Source organism: Pimephales promelas, chromosome 7 (genome assembly GCF_988280905.1).
Source record: "Pimephales promelas chromosome 7, fPimPro1.hap1.1, whole genome shotgun sequence".
Lineage (NCBI taxonomy): Eukaryota > Metazoa > Chordata > Actinopteri > Cypriniformes > Leuciscidae > Pimephales > Pimephales promelas.
Genome location: NC_142775.1, coordinates 20,659,887 through 20,677,065, shown reverse-complemented (window position 1 = coordinate 20,677,065; position 17,179 = coordinate 20,659,887). Strand labels below are relative to the sequence as shown.

Below are 17,179 nucleotides of genomic sequence, written 5' to 3'. Positions count from 1 at the left end.
ACTGTACGCTCTTGCAAACTAAGTCAGGGAAAATGTTTTTAAACAAAACCTGAAAAAGTTGTCAGGAGCTTAGTGATGGTGACATTGAAGTCATTGTGACCATAGCATACGTTAAGCTTTTGATATGCCGATTGTATTTATACTTCAAAATTCATTAAAGTAGTTTTCATTTGTGAAGATTATAAAGATGAACAAATAGTGTAAGCTTATAAGCTTTTGTTAGTCACAGACCTTATTTAATATACTAATCCAAAAGTACTATTGGGTTTTTAGTAGGGAACCAGGATGAGTTGGCTTCAATTCTGACACCACTCTATTGGTTCATTTGAATTAGAGATTCGAAAAGCTTAGTTTCTCCCATCACACAAGAACTGTTGCAACATCAATAGTGTAAACACTCTCTCATATCCAAAGCAGAACCTGAAATAGAGCAGCATAGGAATTTTACAACAGCCACTTGATCATGTAGTGTGATCCATTGAGCACTTTTAAATAGTAAACCCAAACAACGCCCTCTAGAGATTAAATTCTGAAGTGCAACTGCAAGTTATTCAATTAAACTTGACATGTTTACAAAATCACTGGACCATCAGATCTCTTTCACTGCTGATATTGAAGAGAGGGGGGGGAGCCCATTTCTTTGTGGCTCAAGTAGCCTACCCAGTCTGATTCTTATTGTAGTCTTTTCTCATGCTCTCATTGGTTATAATAACACTAGCATATTAATTATGCATAATTATGCCTTTCCAGTGGTGCACATTACCACACTGGTGTCCATTTGTTTCTCATAAAATCAAGAAAATGAAGCATGCGACTCAGGACAGCTTTTCATTTTCATCCAAAAACGCCTTCCAAACACTCATGATAGCCTACTATTGCACATATGCAGTCTGTCTAAGACTATAGACCTCACTGTGTATACATATATTAGAGCCATTTACAAGTAAAAATTTTCATGGTATAATAGAAAAACAAACAGTCACATCTCCATGTTTACAGCATAGGCTGCACTGCAGGTACAGTAAATCCCTGTAATCTGGGCCGTAATCTCAGCTTTGACTAATTGTAGTGAGCTCTCTGTACTCCTAAATTAGCTGTGATACGTGAAAGAGCAGCAGACCAACTCAGGAAAAGACATCACTTCAGACTAAATTAACACCCAGGGACAAAATGGCAATAAACCATAGACTGTCAACAATGACTTAGTACCTGTAATAAAACTTGTAAATAAAAGTCTTCAGTATAACAACATTTAATTCTTAAAGGCATAATCCACCACACAAATATGACAATTGTCGTCAAATCATTTGCCCACATGAGTAATTATGCATTTAAATGATGACAGTAATATCATTTGTTACTGAACTATACCAACTGATACAAATTTAAATACAATAAATAATGTAAAACAATACATACAAATGTCAATTATTGCAAAGAAGTGGTGACAGACAACTCACTGAAAAAAAGCTGCCACACTAAATAGCAGTAGGAATCGAAATCTAGCCTTTTTGTCATATGAACGATGATTTAAGCTTAAGAAGCAAGATTTATGATATTTTATTGCTGATTTGAAATATGTTTCTGAAACAAACGTGTTTGAAGATTTTGGTCTTTCTTCATTCAAGCATATAGGAACTGTACTTATATGACTATTACACACTGTAGCCTACATAGAAAACAGCTGCCGAAGATGGCTGCCAAGTGAAGTGACTTGCCTTAAAGAGATTTTGGCTTAAAGGAGCCACTCCGTTAAGGGCAGTTAAAACAATGATAATATACATTATTGTTGCATAATAAAACTGTAACCCCTGTTAATACTCACAATCTTCAAACAAAAATTTAAAGAGACAAATCTACTTTTCAAAATAACATTGGACTTTGCAGTGTTTTTTTCTTCTTTCTTATCACATATTAGAGGCCACTTTTTATTGTTTTGTACGTTTTCAGTTAATTTTCAAACATTTTTGATATTCAATAAAATAAACATTAAAATTAGCTGTTTATTTTGTCTTGAAATTTCTGACAAGCAGTTAATCTAATAAAAGGTTTCAAAGAATAAAAAAATAAATAGAACATTGATGGTCTGTGAATCAAGTAACTTTCAAGAATAATGCATCAGGGATATTTTCCTCTGAAAACCAGATTGTTTGGCTGAGATTGTTTGGCTGAGAGATGGACCACAACTATAAGAATAAGGCACTAACAAAAATGTCAACCAATGGCATTGTCTGTGACTGCGATCTTGTTCTAATAAAGAAAAAAGTGAAATGGTCTTTAACAGTAGGGCAAATATAATAATAAAAGCGACAAAATAGCTTATTTTAAGAAAGATCTATTGTTAAACATTTTTATTTGTGATGGCCAAAGTCTCTAACAGGAAAATGAGAGGCTTTTGCTCAGGAATCACTGAGAGGTCATTTCCCAAAAGACAAGGCAAGTTTCTGGAAGTGGAACACAACAAGAAAATCAATACAAACAATGTTTTAGAATACAAAAATATAATAAAAGAGATTAGACAAAAGCCTTAAAGTTCCACTTATGTTTACACTAGATGCAACAAAACAGCATAACATGCAGTTCTCATAACATTGCCATCACCTTCAATGTCATGCACCCAGCAGGATCTTGGACATATGTCCTATGTTGAGGAACTTTCTCTTCGATTATCCATTGTTCTGATTAAATAAAACAAAAACAAAACATGAGGGGCAAAAATATGCAAAGCTATACTGAATAAGCAAGCAAAGACATACTTACATTTGATGCTGCTGCAAAAAATCTGCAAACTGGCGATCTCTCGTGTAGAGTTCAAGGATGCGTATGCGATCTTGAATCTCCTATGGAATGGACAGGAAGAGATAAATTCCAAAAACTACATGCATCACACACTTGCTCATACAGTTTAAAAAAAAAAATATAAAGAAAATTCACTTGCTGACCCCTAAATGGGTATACCATTAATTTATGTTATCAATATATTACTCTATATTTATGCACACAGACCCATACCTCCTTGGTAAGTTCGCTGTTCTCATAAATATGGCGTATCTCTTCACTGCTGAAGTCAGTGGATGCTTCCGCACTGGCACTGCTGTGGACTGGGGGCTCTGGGTACCGCTGGTAGTAATGGCTGTAGCCTGTCGTTAAATCGCTCTCGAACATGGGGTTATACTTAGTGGCTGTGTCTATAAATGGTGGCCTGTCCTCTCCCCTTCATACAAACATGTACACACACACACACACACACACACACACACACACAAAGTTGTAACAGCCATAGTTAAATCCACAGGGGTAAGAAGTCATGGCCTAAAGAGTCAAGGTCAAGGGATCAAATCTCATAATGGCATTACTGGAGAAACTTCTTCCTAGGTCATGGACATGCAGTAATTAAAGAGATTTAAGTGTGAGAAAAAAGAACATTAAAGTGCCCCTATTATGCCATTAGAAAAGTTTAAAATTATGCTAATTTAAAAAAGCTAATTTTGTTTTGGAGGTTTTCTACAATAAATTTACATGCAAAGATAAAAAATAATTAAATGATCATAAATGATTAGTCTCTCTAAAACCCTACTTTCCGCTAGCCTACTCTGCTCTAATTGGTCAGATGGCCCAGCCTGTTGTGATTGGTCAACAGGTTATAGTGTGTGACGGAAACAAAACGGCCATTACTACAGTATATCTGAATTTCAGCGAACGCTTGTACACACAGTGATACGAACAGTAAAAATGGCAACATTTTTCACCATCAATTCCAAAGTGAGTCCTCATCCTTTTGAAATGTATGCAAATTGGATTTGCAATGCAGAAAACAGCATCTTGTCTATGTTGACAATACGAACCAAACTCTTCCAGACCCCAGCTACACCTACAATGTTTGAAGGTGGGAAATTGCTACATAGATATGTAACAGGAAGTGAGACTGGACTTGCTGACAACTCGTTTAGGCAGTTCAGAATCTATTCTTTCTTTTAAGAGACAAATTTATTTGTCATACACTTTGATCTTTAAAACTTTGCAGACCTTTAACATTCACAAACAGCTATATTACACATTGCATGAAAGGGAAAACTTGAAAAAGCATAATGGGGCACTTTAAATGTATATGTAACTGACTCATTCAAAATCATTTCAATAGTTAATTAATTTCAAGATTTGACTTGGTTTAGTGTGTCATGCAAAATTTAAAACTTTTCATTGGACAATTTGTAAAATCGCATTCATCACCATTACAATATAATGGTTTAATTTAGCTTTTATTGAGATTTGAAATTAAAATATCATGCTTGCATGCTTTATTGTGAAGCTCAAGGCTACTTTATTCAAGGTCAAACACTTATCAAGGGTCCATGTCAGGTGATTGGCTCTGAAATTGGCTCAGTCTTCTAAGGTAATGCTTTCATGTACTGAAGCTCACTTACAAACAAAGACTTTAATGGGCTCTATGCACGGCGTTATTTCCGGTGAAGGATTAAGGATGCTCGATAACTTCCGCCGATCATAGAGTCCAATGCAATACCGAGAATTTATATTGAATTTTATACTCCATGGTTATACTAATGAAACGTTAGTCACAAAAACAGATAAAACAGACACCCCTCGTTGTGTTTATGCTTCTTTTTAAAATTATATTAAATAAATAACTATATATAAAATTACATCTAAATGTATGTACGTTTCGTTTCAAAGACGGGAGGACAGTAAATATTGAAGACTCTGCCATAATCCCGTTTTCTCCGGTTTTCCTCCGCTTTAATCTACACAACCGGAAATGGACGAGCATCCTTACGTCAAATGCGGAACTTATGCGTGCATATAGCCCATAGAAAGAATATTATAATGAACAGTGAAAGTATGCGAGTAAAAAAAAATCAAGCACAAATTCAATCTCAAACAGATTAATTAAAAGAAGTTATTACTCCACCACCTGCATGACATTGTGGTTGAAAGACCAATTTGCAACAATGATTTCGAGAAACAGTCATTACTAGCTAGTTGGTTTCTTCAATGAGGCATCGTACTATGGTAGTTAAGCAGTCAGTTACATCATTGTTCAGGAAACACACCCCAGATTGACTGTGATAGAGAATGTGTCTTACCGTACTTGGTCCTCCATCTCATCCCTGTCATACTGGTCTCTCAGAGTTCTTGCTAAGAAGAAGATTACTCCTGATGCCACCATCAGGAACCCAGCAACAGATGCTAGAGCAATGCCAACCACGAGTGGCTCAGAAACATATTCTTCACAATGTTCCCCTCTGTACCACCAGTTTTCCCCCACACGGCATCTACAGAGCAGACACAAACACATAATAATACTAATTTGTTACATATATATAGTGCTTTTTTGGGTACTCAAAGCGCTTTACATAGAATGGGGGAAGGAATCTCCTTTACCACCAACAACAAAGTTAGTCATATTGCGCCAAAACACCCACCACACACCAACTTATTGGTGGAGAGGAGACAGAGTGATGAAGCCAATCAGTATATGGGGATGATAAGGAGGACATGATGATTGAGGCCAATAGGGCAAGTTTGGCCCACCAAATGCACCTTAAGAAAATGCCAGCTTAGCATCTACGTACTTCAAGATGAATGAGAATGCTGTTCTCCAGGTAGTAGACTCGCTGTACAGTATATTATCTTGAACAAAATTAATTAAAAACTTAGCATTATATAATCTAAATAAACATACCTGCAGATGGCTCCTTGGCCGGGAATGACATCACATTTCCCATCATTCTGGCAGAAGTCATGCTTAAGGTCACAGATGCTCTGGCAGGGTAGTCCGTCCACACTGAAGTAACCAGCATTACACACACATTCAGCCTCACCTGACCAGCGGTTCACTGTACATTCTGAAAACTCATTACAAGCCTGAAACTTGCATGGGTCTGCATGTTCCCCTAAAAACAAAAACAACCATACAAACACAATGATTAGCTGCTGCATAAAGGTGGCATGTGAGGAGGTACCTGAACACATTATATAGAGTCTGCATTTCCAAAGTGAGAGTTTTCTGAATTTGTCTTACCTGATTCGACATCCAAAGAATATTTGTCAATGGCGAGGTTCATGGTCTGGTAAGCTGTGTTGCAGAAGTCCTCAAGAATGAGGTAGACAGCGGCATTGACTTCACGTGGAACAGGCTTCCCAAACCTCATACGGTTATTCACCACAATACTTCCATTTCTGAAGTTCAAAATCTCCAGGTTCTCAAAGTGACTGAGGTTTGACTGCAGATATGGTACCAACTGAGGGACATAAAAATCCCAATAATAAGTTCATGAACTCACAAACATAAAATGTATAAAACAGGCCTTTTCAACTCCAGTCCTGGAGGGTCGGTGTCCTGCAGACTTTAGTACCAATCACAGTCTAACCCACCTGTCTGTAATTTGCAAGCAATTCTGAACACTTAATTAGCCTTGTTTGGGTGTGTTTGGTTAGGGTTAAAGCAAGGGTTAAAGCTGGCACTCCAGGGGCCTGTTTCAAAAAGGAGGTTAAGTGAAAACTCTGAGTATGTTAACCCTGAAATGAGGGAAACTCTGGGTTTTCCGTTTCAGAAAGGGGGGTATATCAAACCCGAGAAAGCAGAGTAAGTCAAGCCCGTTTCTGAAAGAGAGGTAACTTATACTCAGAGTCAGTTACCATGGTAACTTACTCTGTGAACCTAACCTGGTCGGGAGCAGGTTTTCTTCAGTAAACCCAGAGTTTCTTGCGGTCTCCTCCCCTTTTTTAAAGAGGAAGTGCTGTTTAAACACCAACAATAATACTAAAATGTATTTACACATTCTTTAAGGAATATATATATATTGTTTGTCCATGGTTTAATTGACTAAATCTGTTTTGCAGCACTTTGCCAAAAAATAAAAGGATTAAAACATTTGCTAAACTTTTATTTGATTACCACTGTTTTGGATAATATATTTCTATTAAATCATTGAAAAAATTGTAATAAAATTTTAGTTATTCATGATAAAAAATAAGATGTCAATCATAATCATAATCAATTATTGAAGTTAGTTGATATTATGTTTTATTGAACAAATGTTTAATTTATTTAACTGTCATTTTAACTGATGAAAATAATAACTGTAATTTAATAATGCAGTTTATATATTTAACAATTGTTTAATACCATAAACCGTGAAATTTTCTGAGACGGTTCTCATACTGTGAAACTCTCATACGTTACAACCCCACATGGGGGAGTCCCCCACCCCACCCCACCCCAGCTGTTAAACAAGTTACTCAGCAACTTTTACTCATGTTTTAAACTAACTACTTTTTACTTGAGTAGATTTTTTAGACTGGTATTTTTACTTTTACTTAAGTAAAAATGTATCAAAGTAATAGTAGACTACTTTAGGTTGAATAACATTCTTCCAGTTTCACCTCTGATATTATAACAGTTACTCTAAAATAGTTATGAATTATTAACAACAAATGACATCTTCAACGGTGTAGTTAGATTAATGTAATAATTACTATCTCTAGAAAGTATTGGTCTACATATTACTAAATCCTATATCAACCTCAACCACTTGATTAATACAAGGAGGAGAGACAAGAAACTGCACTTTTAATGCTTTCAAATTAACAATACAATTGCATGAATTATTCTTGAATTGATCAAAGTGTGTAGAGGGAGAAGGTTATATAAAAATATACCTTTTAAAAATGTATGCTAAATCCACTATTGTTTTATACTGAATTGGTCTATAGTTTATGCAGTAGCCTATTTAATGTAATTGCATCATATTTTATTTTAAATTAAAGAAGAATTAAGAGTAATCCCTTTAATTAAATTACAATATTTAGATTACTTGGTAATTAATTATACCCAACACCTCTTTTTGTCTGGCGCTGTTGCCATGGTGACTCGTAATATCTGCGCTCCATTGATAATGGCTTTTTATAGCTGTGGTGCACGCGCTTAACTCAGAGTCAGTCAACTCAGAGTTGATTGAACTAACTCATTTCAGCTGTTCTGTAACCGAAAACTCGGAGTTTCCCATCTCAGGGTAAGTCAACTCTGAGTTCCAGCTTTAACTCAGAGTTGGTTGAACCTCCTTATTGAAACGGGCCCCAGGACTAGAGTTGAAGAGCTTTGGTATATATAAATAAGTTCAGGGGACATTCGCATAAACAGCCATTATGTAAAGACTGTTTCTTAAGAACTACAGTAGTATAACCAACAGAAGTTAGTTAAGGGTAATATAGTAAAGGGGAAAAGTAAAGTCTCACTTTTCGGGATCAAATTAGACCAATCTACATTTTCACGCAACTGACAAAAAGTTATGAACAGTCTTAAAGAAAAAAAAAAAATTGATGACTAACTTGTAAGACTAATCTTAGCAGTGTATGCAACTGGCCCCAGGTCTGTGTAATAGGGGATTATCACACTGATATGTAGTACTTCCGGATTCAGTGATCTTTGTGCACTGCCACTTCCGTTGAATCACCGATCTCACTGGCGAACTGATGAAGGACTACACTAAGGTTATTCATACGGCATCCCTGGTAAATTAGTCTGATTCACTAAAGTGCCGGCTGCAAACAAACGTGCTACCTTGTTTTATTTTAAAGTTTTAATCCACTTCTTCCTTATACTCAATTCAGTCAGGAATCCATGAAAACTTAAGTAGGGTTGGCGTTGTTGGTTAAATTTACAAAGTGGAACAGAGCAGTGACATAAATAGCATTCGTTTCAGGCATTGTTGAACTGCGTCGGAAGTGGACATGCACAAAGTTGACAAATCCCGCCCATGAAACCCGGAAGCGTGATAATCCCCTATTGTGGCTGGAGTTAAACTGTGCTGGAAGATGGCCCTACAGGAGTAGGATTGGACACTCTTGATTTGGACTGATAAGTGGAAATGTGGGTTAAGAGAAGGAACAAGTGGTGGTAGGAAAAGGAAAGGAAAAAGAATATGTACAATATACTTTAGAGAAAGTACACTACCAGTTCAAGGAAGCGTTGCTCCAAGGCTTTGTACTCTGCAGAGCTCTTATTGAACAAATCCTCAGAGAAAATCATGTTAGTTACACGAAGACTGAAAAACACTACCAAAGACCGCCCAGGGTTAGTTGGCAAGGCAGTGCTGGAATCGCCCTGAATGACACTAGAGACACCACTACCCTCTTCCTCTCTGTAATCAATCAAATCCAGAAATGTAGTCATGACCTCTGAATTTAAATCAAACTCCACCTCTTCTGGGGTCTTCATGGTGAAGAGGGAGAAGGGTGGTTCTATTTCAGGTGAAAGCGATGTTGAGTAAACTGGGTTTGCTGGTTTAATGGTGACCAATAGGATCTCTTCCTGTTTTAGAACTTCCTTTGAAAGCTGTATAGCTGAAACATCTGTTGGTACAAAATCTTTGTTCTCATGTGCCATTGTGGTACTGTCAACATATTCTTCCTCTTCTCCAGCCTCCTCTGAGTTCTCCTTCGTGACCACAGCAGCTTCAGTTTCCTCATCATTTTGTGTTTCTGTTAGAACAATTTCTTGCTTGTTGTCTTCCTTTTGCCTCTCTTCTTCTGCAGGTAATATGAGGTCTTCCTCAGGTTGTGAGGTAGATTCTGCCTCAGCCACCTTGACTGGTGGCTTTGCCGGGGCATCACTACCACGTTGTAGGTTTTCATCTTCTCCAGCTTCAACAGTAATCAATTCTGTGGTTTTCTCAGGCAAGATCTGGTCCTGTTCAACCACTGTTGTAATTGTGGAGAATTCATAGTCCTCTTTCTTTGGCATATCTACATTAACCAAAAACTCTTCATCAACTTCTATATCTCCAACTGGCTCTTGAGCTTCAGTAGTAAGAACAGTTACCCAATTTTCTTCGATTATACCAAATCCAGAGGCAGGGTCAAGGTCATCCATTGTGATGTCACTGTCTTGCTTGGCATCGATAGCAGGACCAGCCGCTTCATCTTCCACAGCAGGAGTCTGGCTAGGGGAAAACTGTAACACCGAGTCCTTGTCTTGAATGTCTGAAAAGAGGAACAAACAAGCATCTTGACACAAGTATTTCACCAGCATATTGGTTTAAATCAGGGGTGTCAATTATTCTCCTGAAGGGCCATTGTCCTGCAGAATTCAGGTGTTGGGCAGATTGAAGCTAAACCCTGCAGGATACTGACCTTCCAAGTGCATTATTTCACATCTCTGCTGTAAATCATTGTACATGTGAATGTTGGTTCTTACCCTCTGAGAAACTGACGCTGGGATAGTCTATAAGCGGTTGTGTGGTCTCATCTAAATGTATGACATCCAGCTCTCCCATATCTTCCTCTTTTGACATTGTAGTATCCAAATGGTCACTAATTGTAAAGACCTCCTTTGCCACTTCTCCAGGCAACTCTGATGGTTTTTCTACTGATAAAATGTCATCCTAGAAAATAAACGAAATGAAACAGCTGGCTCTCAGTCTTTGTGAAAGTTATTGATGGCGCTTGCTAAGGCTGTCATTACTATTACTGTTCCTGCTATTCCATTCTTAGAGTTAGGAGTTTGTTGAAAACTATGGCAGCAGATAACCCACACCAAATTGTTTGTTCTATGTGACAAGAATAATACCTCAAATTGTGTGCCTTGTTAAGTAGAGGTAAAGTCTAGCATGATAGACTTACAAAGTACATTGAAGGACATTATACGTATAAACACAGACCAGAACATCCCATATACTTGGGCGTGTGCTTCGGCTAGTAAACATCCTAGAACGCCATCCTATTACCTACTTTAGGTAATCTCTTTACAATACCCTAGAAAACATCCAGATCACTGTAACCTAGCCTAGCAATATCCTGTCAAAAACCCTAGTAATGTGCTCCAATAGTAGGAATCAGAATTTGGATTTTAAGAATATGCAAATATCTTGATGGTATACTTCAAACTTCACTTTTATCTTGACAGAAATCTTAAATCACCTTGAGGTCAGGGTCTGGTGACTCCTCGGTAGAATGGGTTTCCTCTGGAAATGTTTCCATTGACAACAAGAAAATATTACACCGTTAAAGACTGCCAAGATGTACCATAGAAGACTAGTAGCTACAAGCAGGTAGAGCAGTACCATGCAGAGCCTCAGTGATGTCAGGGTGGAGGTCAGTAATGGTGTACTGGACTGTGGGCCCCTCTGAGTAACTAAAGGTGCCCTCGACCATGTTGGATTGAAGATTAATGAAGTCCAGCGTCTCACTACTGATTACTTCACTGTTGGTCCGGAGGGATACAACATATTCCACCAGTATTGCCTTATCACCACTGCAGAGAGGAAACAATAATTACACTTAGTCTACGGGACAGAACATGATCATGGCATGAGTTGAAAGATTGGCTAAATTTGCAATAGTCTCACATCATCAGTTGTAAGTCTTGTAGCTATAACTTCCAAACATTGGGTATTTTAATCCTAATATACAAACTTAGACTTCCATTGTAATTGCATGATTATAAACATGATTCTTGCTTGTTTATACTTACTCAAGGAAAGACTGCAAAAATATATGTTCTCTCATTCACTAACCTGCATTCATGGAAACAATCGAGTGTAATTTACCTTGAGGAATCCACCTCTGGCCTACAGAAAAGATAAAGGTCATATTTTTAGTACAATAGTCTCACAACTATAGCAGACGATAGACTAATGATGCATATTGTCTAATCATACATATGGAAATGTCCCAGGGCTGCGTTTAAGTCCACTTTTTATTCCCTTCCCTCGCTAACCTCCATCTGTCTTGTTCACTCAAGTGTACATCATTTCTTTTACATTGCATGAGTGCCCACTTGATCACGTATGGGTAAATTAGGTGTGACACTGCCAGTTGCTGTTGGGTCGAGGGTCGGTCCTAAGTGTACCATACAAATCCAAATTGTTTTAATTTAATTTAATCAGATATGATTCTTATAAACCGGTTCTTTTTGGTGAGTCAGAAAAACACAGCACAACCGGTGTAGTAGCCCAATTCACAAACAAATAGACCGTTTTCCACTATTTATATACAGTATGAATAGTTCAGATGCAAATGCCTCTAAGTGCCATCTGAAATTTTCTTCTAGAATGATAATTTTGACCAAGCTTGTATATTTAAGTTAAATGGCAATGACAATTACCTATTAATAGTCACTTAAGTGAAATGACTAAACTTAAATATACGGGCGTGATAAAAATTATCATTCTAGAAGAAACTTTCAGATGGTACTTATTGCATCTGAACTTATGCACATATATAGTATTATTTTCCACAGCGCTTCTCATCGATTATTTTGACCAGCATCATATACCATAACTATTAGTGTTGTATGGATTTCATTTAGTGTATTCATTGTTTTATTTAAAATCTATTACAATTCTTTTTGTTAAAAACATTTTTCTTGAAATGTGTGCTAAATCCGTCTTAAAATAGCTTCATATGTTCTAGTCTAATGCAATAATATTTATACATTTTTAAACGTGAACTAAGTGTCCAAATACTTTTTGGAGCCAATGTATTGTACTGTAACTCGCAGAATGAAACAACACACCTGATGTTCAATACTGACACACTCTTAAATTCTGTAAGTTTCTCCAAAGCAGCAGAAATCTGGAAGAATGACATATTATAGGCAGAACATTTTGTTACAAATCCAAAACAAAATAGTGACGTAACATCAGTGTAAAAATGTAAGCAAGTGAATGTGTATTGTACCTTCTCTGTAATCTGCTGAGTGAGTCTGCGATGCTCACTGCTGGTGGAGTTGAACAGCTCTTCACTCCATGGTTCTCCAGACAGTAACAAAGCCAGCTCCACCCTCTGTTCAACCAGAGGATGTGTAGGCAAAGCAGCTGCCTCCTGCTCAATCTCATTAGTGATCTACCACAGACAATACACACAAACCTTGTTTAGCAGGTGTTCAATATTTAAGAAGTATTTATATGTATATTTTTTTGCATCTACCACTGAGTGCATCACATTAGACCTAGACATCACTCTTACATTTTTATTATATCTTCATCAATGATAACAGTTTATTTCAGCCTATTTGAGCTGTCTACCTCAGTATCCAGCGCCATTGTCACGACAACATATGGTGCTTCTGCAGTAACTTCCTTCTCACTCTCAGAGATGACCTCATCTGGAACCGTTGTGGTCACCAATGCAGTAGTCTCAGCTGGAAGCTCATCACCTACCAAGTTTTGAAGATCATTTGTGGTGTTCAGGCACATGTTATAAGATCTATTTAAGTTTATTTCTTGACATTTCCAAATACAACATCTCAATCTGAATTGCAAACAAAGTTTGCATTAAAATAGCCCTAGAAAAACATAAAAGGATTCTCTGAAATTCAAACCAAACGCTAAAAGGCAGTTTAAAGCCATTTGCTTTTTTTACATTCTCCCACAATATGTGCATCAGCACTAACTGTTGCAAAAGAAGCTAGTTGCTAAACATCTAGAAATTGCTGTTGATAGTTGATAGCAAATTACTGTCTAAAACATACCAAAGAGATTAATAAATAATTGTTGTTTAAATTATGGAACAATACAAACAAAACAAATGGTTTTAAAATATAATTTTCTTTTTGATTTTCAAAATTCATTTCAAATATGATCCATGCATGTTCTCAATAGGTAAGAGTTTTTTATACAGTTTATATATGATACTGCATCAGTATGTAACACATCACAGACAGACCTGGTGGCTCATGGGAAGAATCCTCTGGTCTGTTAAAAAAAGAGAGAGGGGGAAAAAGAAAGACAGTTATATATTAAACAGACCTTCAAATGTAAAACCACACACACACAAGATCTCTAACTGCACAGTCTATTAAAAAAATAAAATAAAAATAAAGAACGGGTATAAAGGGTGTAATACCTGCATACTGAGTATGTAGGTGTCTTACTGAGAAAAAAGAGGAAGATAAAAGGTGAGGAGAACAACAGACTCAGTAAGACAGAACTCATCTAATACAATGAATAAAATGGCTGGGAGAGAAGGGGTATTTAAAAAAGTAAGGATTGAGGGTGAAAAGGGTTTTAAGAAAATGTTATTGCACCTTTTCAGTCCCGTCTGTGCAAGTCTCTGCAATGGACCAAAAAGATTCAAAAGACAGAAGTAAGGCATTCTGATATGAACATGCACCACTGACCCATAATAGTGTACTCATATCGAAGTATCAACTAACATAATTAGTACAAAGTTATGATACTTGTCTTATGCTACATACTCTGTAGACAAGTTCTAAGTGTTCCTCTAATTGGCTAAAGTGCGTGCCAATCTCCCGTATGGAGACTCTCTCGGTCTGGCATTGGCTCATCCAGCTCTGGTACTCTTGCTGACGGGGGAGGCGCTCCAAGAAGATTTTAAAGGCCTCCCACACAACTTCCTGACACACTGCAAAACAACAATAACAGTATTGTATTAAGTTCAGCTAAACACAATCAGACTGCTCACTTTGTATGTGTGAGTACCATTGGGCAACATTTCTCGTAATTTAATGGAAGTCTTTAATCTCAAAAGATAGAGCTCTTTTGCATTTATTATGATTCAAGCTTTTGAATTGTCTTATGTATTGATTTCACAGGATTGACCACTTGAGTGAGGATTGGACACTCACGTGTTTGGCTCTACAGCCAGGCTGTAATTACCACAACAAACATACGACTCATGACGTTAACATTTAGGATAACACTTTACATAATCCTTTAGTCATTAAATTAATAACTACACAGGACAAATGAGTAACGCAATATTAACATTCTAGTAACCGTAATCCAATCTATTATTATAGACATCAAAAGCTTACAATGACTTCAGTCATTACTGAGTTATGATTTGGTTCCAATAATTAGTAGTTCCTTCTAATTTGGTAATACTTCAGTCATTAGTGGATTAACATAAACTTTATTTTAGAATTAATTATACATTAAATGCATTATTCACATTAATTATGAACCTGTATAAATAGTACTTAGTGTAGTTCTCTGGGAGGCATGGGAGGTTGAACTAACCCATTCAACTGCTACTTACTCATTTATTGTAATACATTAACGATGGAACAGTATTCTAAAGTGTTACCGGGTGTATTTTTTTGACCGATAACCTATCCAAATGACATTGTGGTTCAAGCTACTTTGCAAGAAATGTCTCAATGTTTGTTTAGACAAGACTGCTGACACCCTCATTCTCAGCAATGGATATAAAAGCTCTAACCTTATTGGCTCAGTTCCAATGTGTTAACTGGCTTTTAACCTCTCAATACTGCCAACTAATTTGGTTAGGGTGAAATCACATGTGAACTGTGGTCCAACCCGGACCTTTGAGTGGATCTAACTGCCAAACGCTATAATGAGATCTCTTCGTTCATTCCAGCTGTCAGCTTTAGAGAGCTTCTTGCACTATAGTTGATGAAATAAATGGTAACCTCTGTGGAGTCTTGATCTTGTGTTCTTAACATAAGGGCTTTGAGTCTTCTTACTTGGGTCGAGTCTTGGTCTGAGACAATAATGTAGACTTTTACAATATGTTAAAGGTGATAATTACCATAAACACAGGCTTAACCACAGGTCGGCAGTCTGCATTGTGGCATCATCAAATCTGCGAGAACTTCATGATTCGCCAGACTTTTTAATGTTTGGCAAATTATTCGGCTGACTACCACCTGCTTGCTCTTACCTATTAATAAAATCCTAAAAACTTTCAATCCTTCTTCACCCATCTCCTTGTTCGGGCACTAGTTATTTTATGGTCAGTTTATAGTGAGCCTTTTTTTTATGCATTCCTCATAGATGTCAGAAACCTTTTTCAGCCAGTTCAGATTCACTTCTTAGCCATTCCTGTAATGCAATATCTTTTGAGTTCTGTAAATAACATGCTGTGTTGTAATTTATATAAAAGGGCATACCAGAATCTTATAAATATGATCTGGTTAGGCTCAGGAACTAAGGCAGCTTAAAACAGAGATACCATAAGGCAAATCAACAATTCTCATGCTGTTGTTTTCCCAACAAACGGATATTGTCATTAAGGGCCAACAGGATGAGTGGTTAAATTAGTTAAAACTCACCCTAATTTGCTTAATTGTAACAAAATTTGATTTATCTTTACAAAAATCTCACAACAAACGGACTTTTAGAGGATTGTTTTTACAATTTTAGAATGTTACAAAAAGGGAGCAGCAGACACAAATGTTACTTTCAGTTCTTCAACACTGAATTGTACATGTACAATAAATTAATGAATGTAACTTAATTTAATTTAGAAGCTATAGTACCAGTATAAATAGTAATAGTACTGCAATAGTGTCTCACCTCTGAGCTGGTAGTATTTTAGGTGGTTAGTGATGGCTTGCTGCACTGTTTCTTGATGGCAAAGGCGTACTCCACTGGACAGAAAAACATTACGTTTACGTCTCGGCAAGTGTTCTTGGTCTCCAGGCTTTTCGGCAAACATTTGAAACAATCTTTGTGAGCGCTTATCTGTGTTCATACGTGTGGGAATCCGTTTAGCTTTCTCTAAAACATAAATAAACACATAAATGTATTATAGCATCATCCTTTCATCAAACCCCCATACATGCAATGCACAAAACATACCTGCAGTAATATCCAGCTGGCCTATTGCAAAAATGCAGCTTAAACAACACAAGGTGCAGGTCCATATGAGCTTCCACATAGTGACTTCCTGTGGCTTGAAGATTAAGCTGTTCTGCAATAGCTGCTGATTCACTTCGGACGATGTAACCAAAGCTTCCAACACCTGTGCATACCTGTTACACAGTATCCACTGATATTAATGACAGTATATAATTATTGTTAGAAAGTATCTAGGTCTTCAAAGAGCAGGTGTATAACTGGCGATCCTGTGGCAGGTAGGCAGATGGAAAGGGATTTTTCTCTTTTTTTCTCTTCTAATCTTGTTAAGTAATCCTGTAGAGGAGCTCATTAAGAAGCAACCGTCGGAAATGAAGTTTACCAAGAGTGCTAAGAAAAAGTACATGTGCAGGGAACCAGAGATGGGTGGTGAAAGACAAAACAAGATAAAATGTGATATGCCAGATAAGCATAAATAACCTGAACCCAATAGGATCCCAAAAGTTCTGAATGAAGGCAAACTAATTTGACACTTATAATCCCTTTTCAGCTGAACACTTGACCACCTGTAAGGTTGAGGACAGGTATTAATGGCA

At 37.0% G+C, this 17,179-nt stretch overlaps 1 protein-coding gene across 1 annotated transcript; it reads right to left on the bottom strand.

Annotated features, from left to right (window-relative positions):
- Window positions 1-1,146: 1,146 nt before the first annotated feature.
- On the bottom strand, window positions 1,147-16,719 carry impg2a (interphotoreceptor matrix proteoglycan 2a). Its single transcript, XM_039656082.2, has 21 exons — window positions 16,587-16,719; window positions 16,302-16,505; window positions 14,219-14,385; window positions 14,048-14,073; window positions 13,867-13,893; window positions 13,687-13,715; window positions 13,047-13,177; window positions 12,700-12,864; window positions 12,536-12,594; window positions 11,568-11,588; window positions 11,082-11,272; window positions 10,939-10,982; window positions 10,217-10,403; window positions 8,975-10,002; window positions 6,041-6,260; window positions 5,702-5,912; window positions 5,103-5,291; window positions 3,013-3,214; window positions 2,761-2,840; window positions 2,602-2,678; window positions 1,147-2,444 (listed from the first exon to the last, which is right to left on the bottom strand). The coding sequence occupies exons 1-20, from the start codon at window positions 16,663-16,665 to the stop codon at window positions 2,642-2,644; spliced, it is 3,297 nt and encodes a 1,098-aa protein (XP_039512016.2). The 5' UTR covers window positions 16,666-16,719; the 3' UTR covers window positions 1,147-2,444; window positions 2,602-2,641.
- Between the last annotated feature and the right edge of the window lie 460 nt (window positions 16,720-17,179).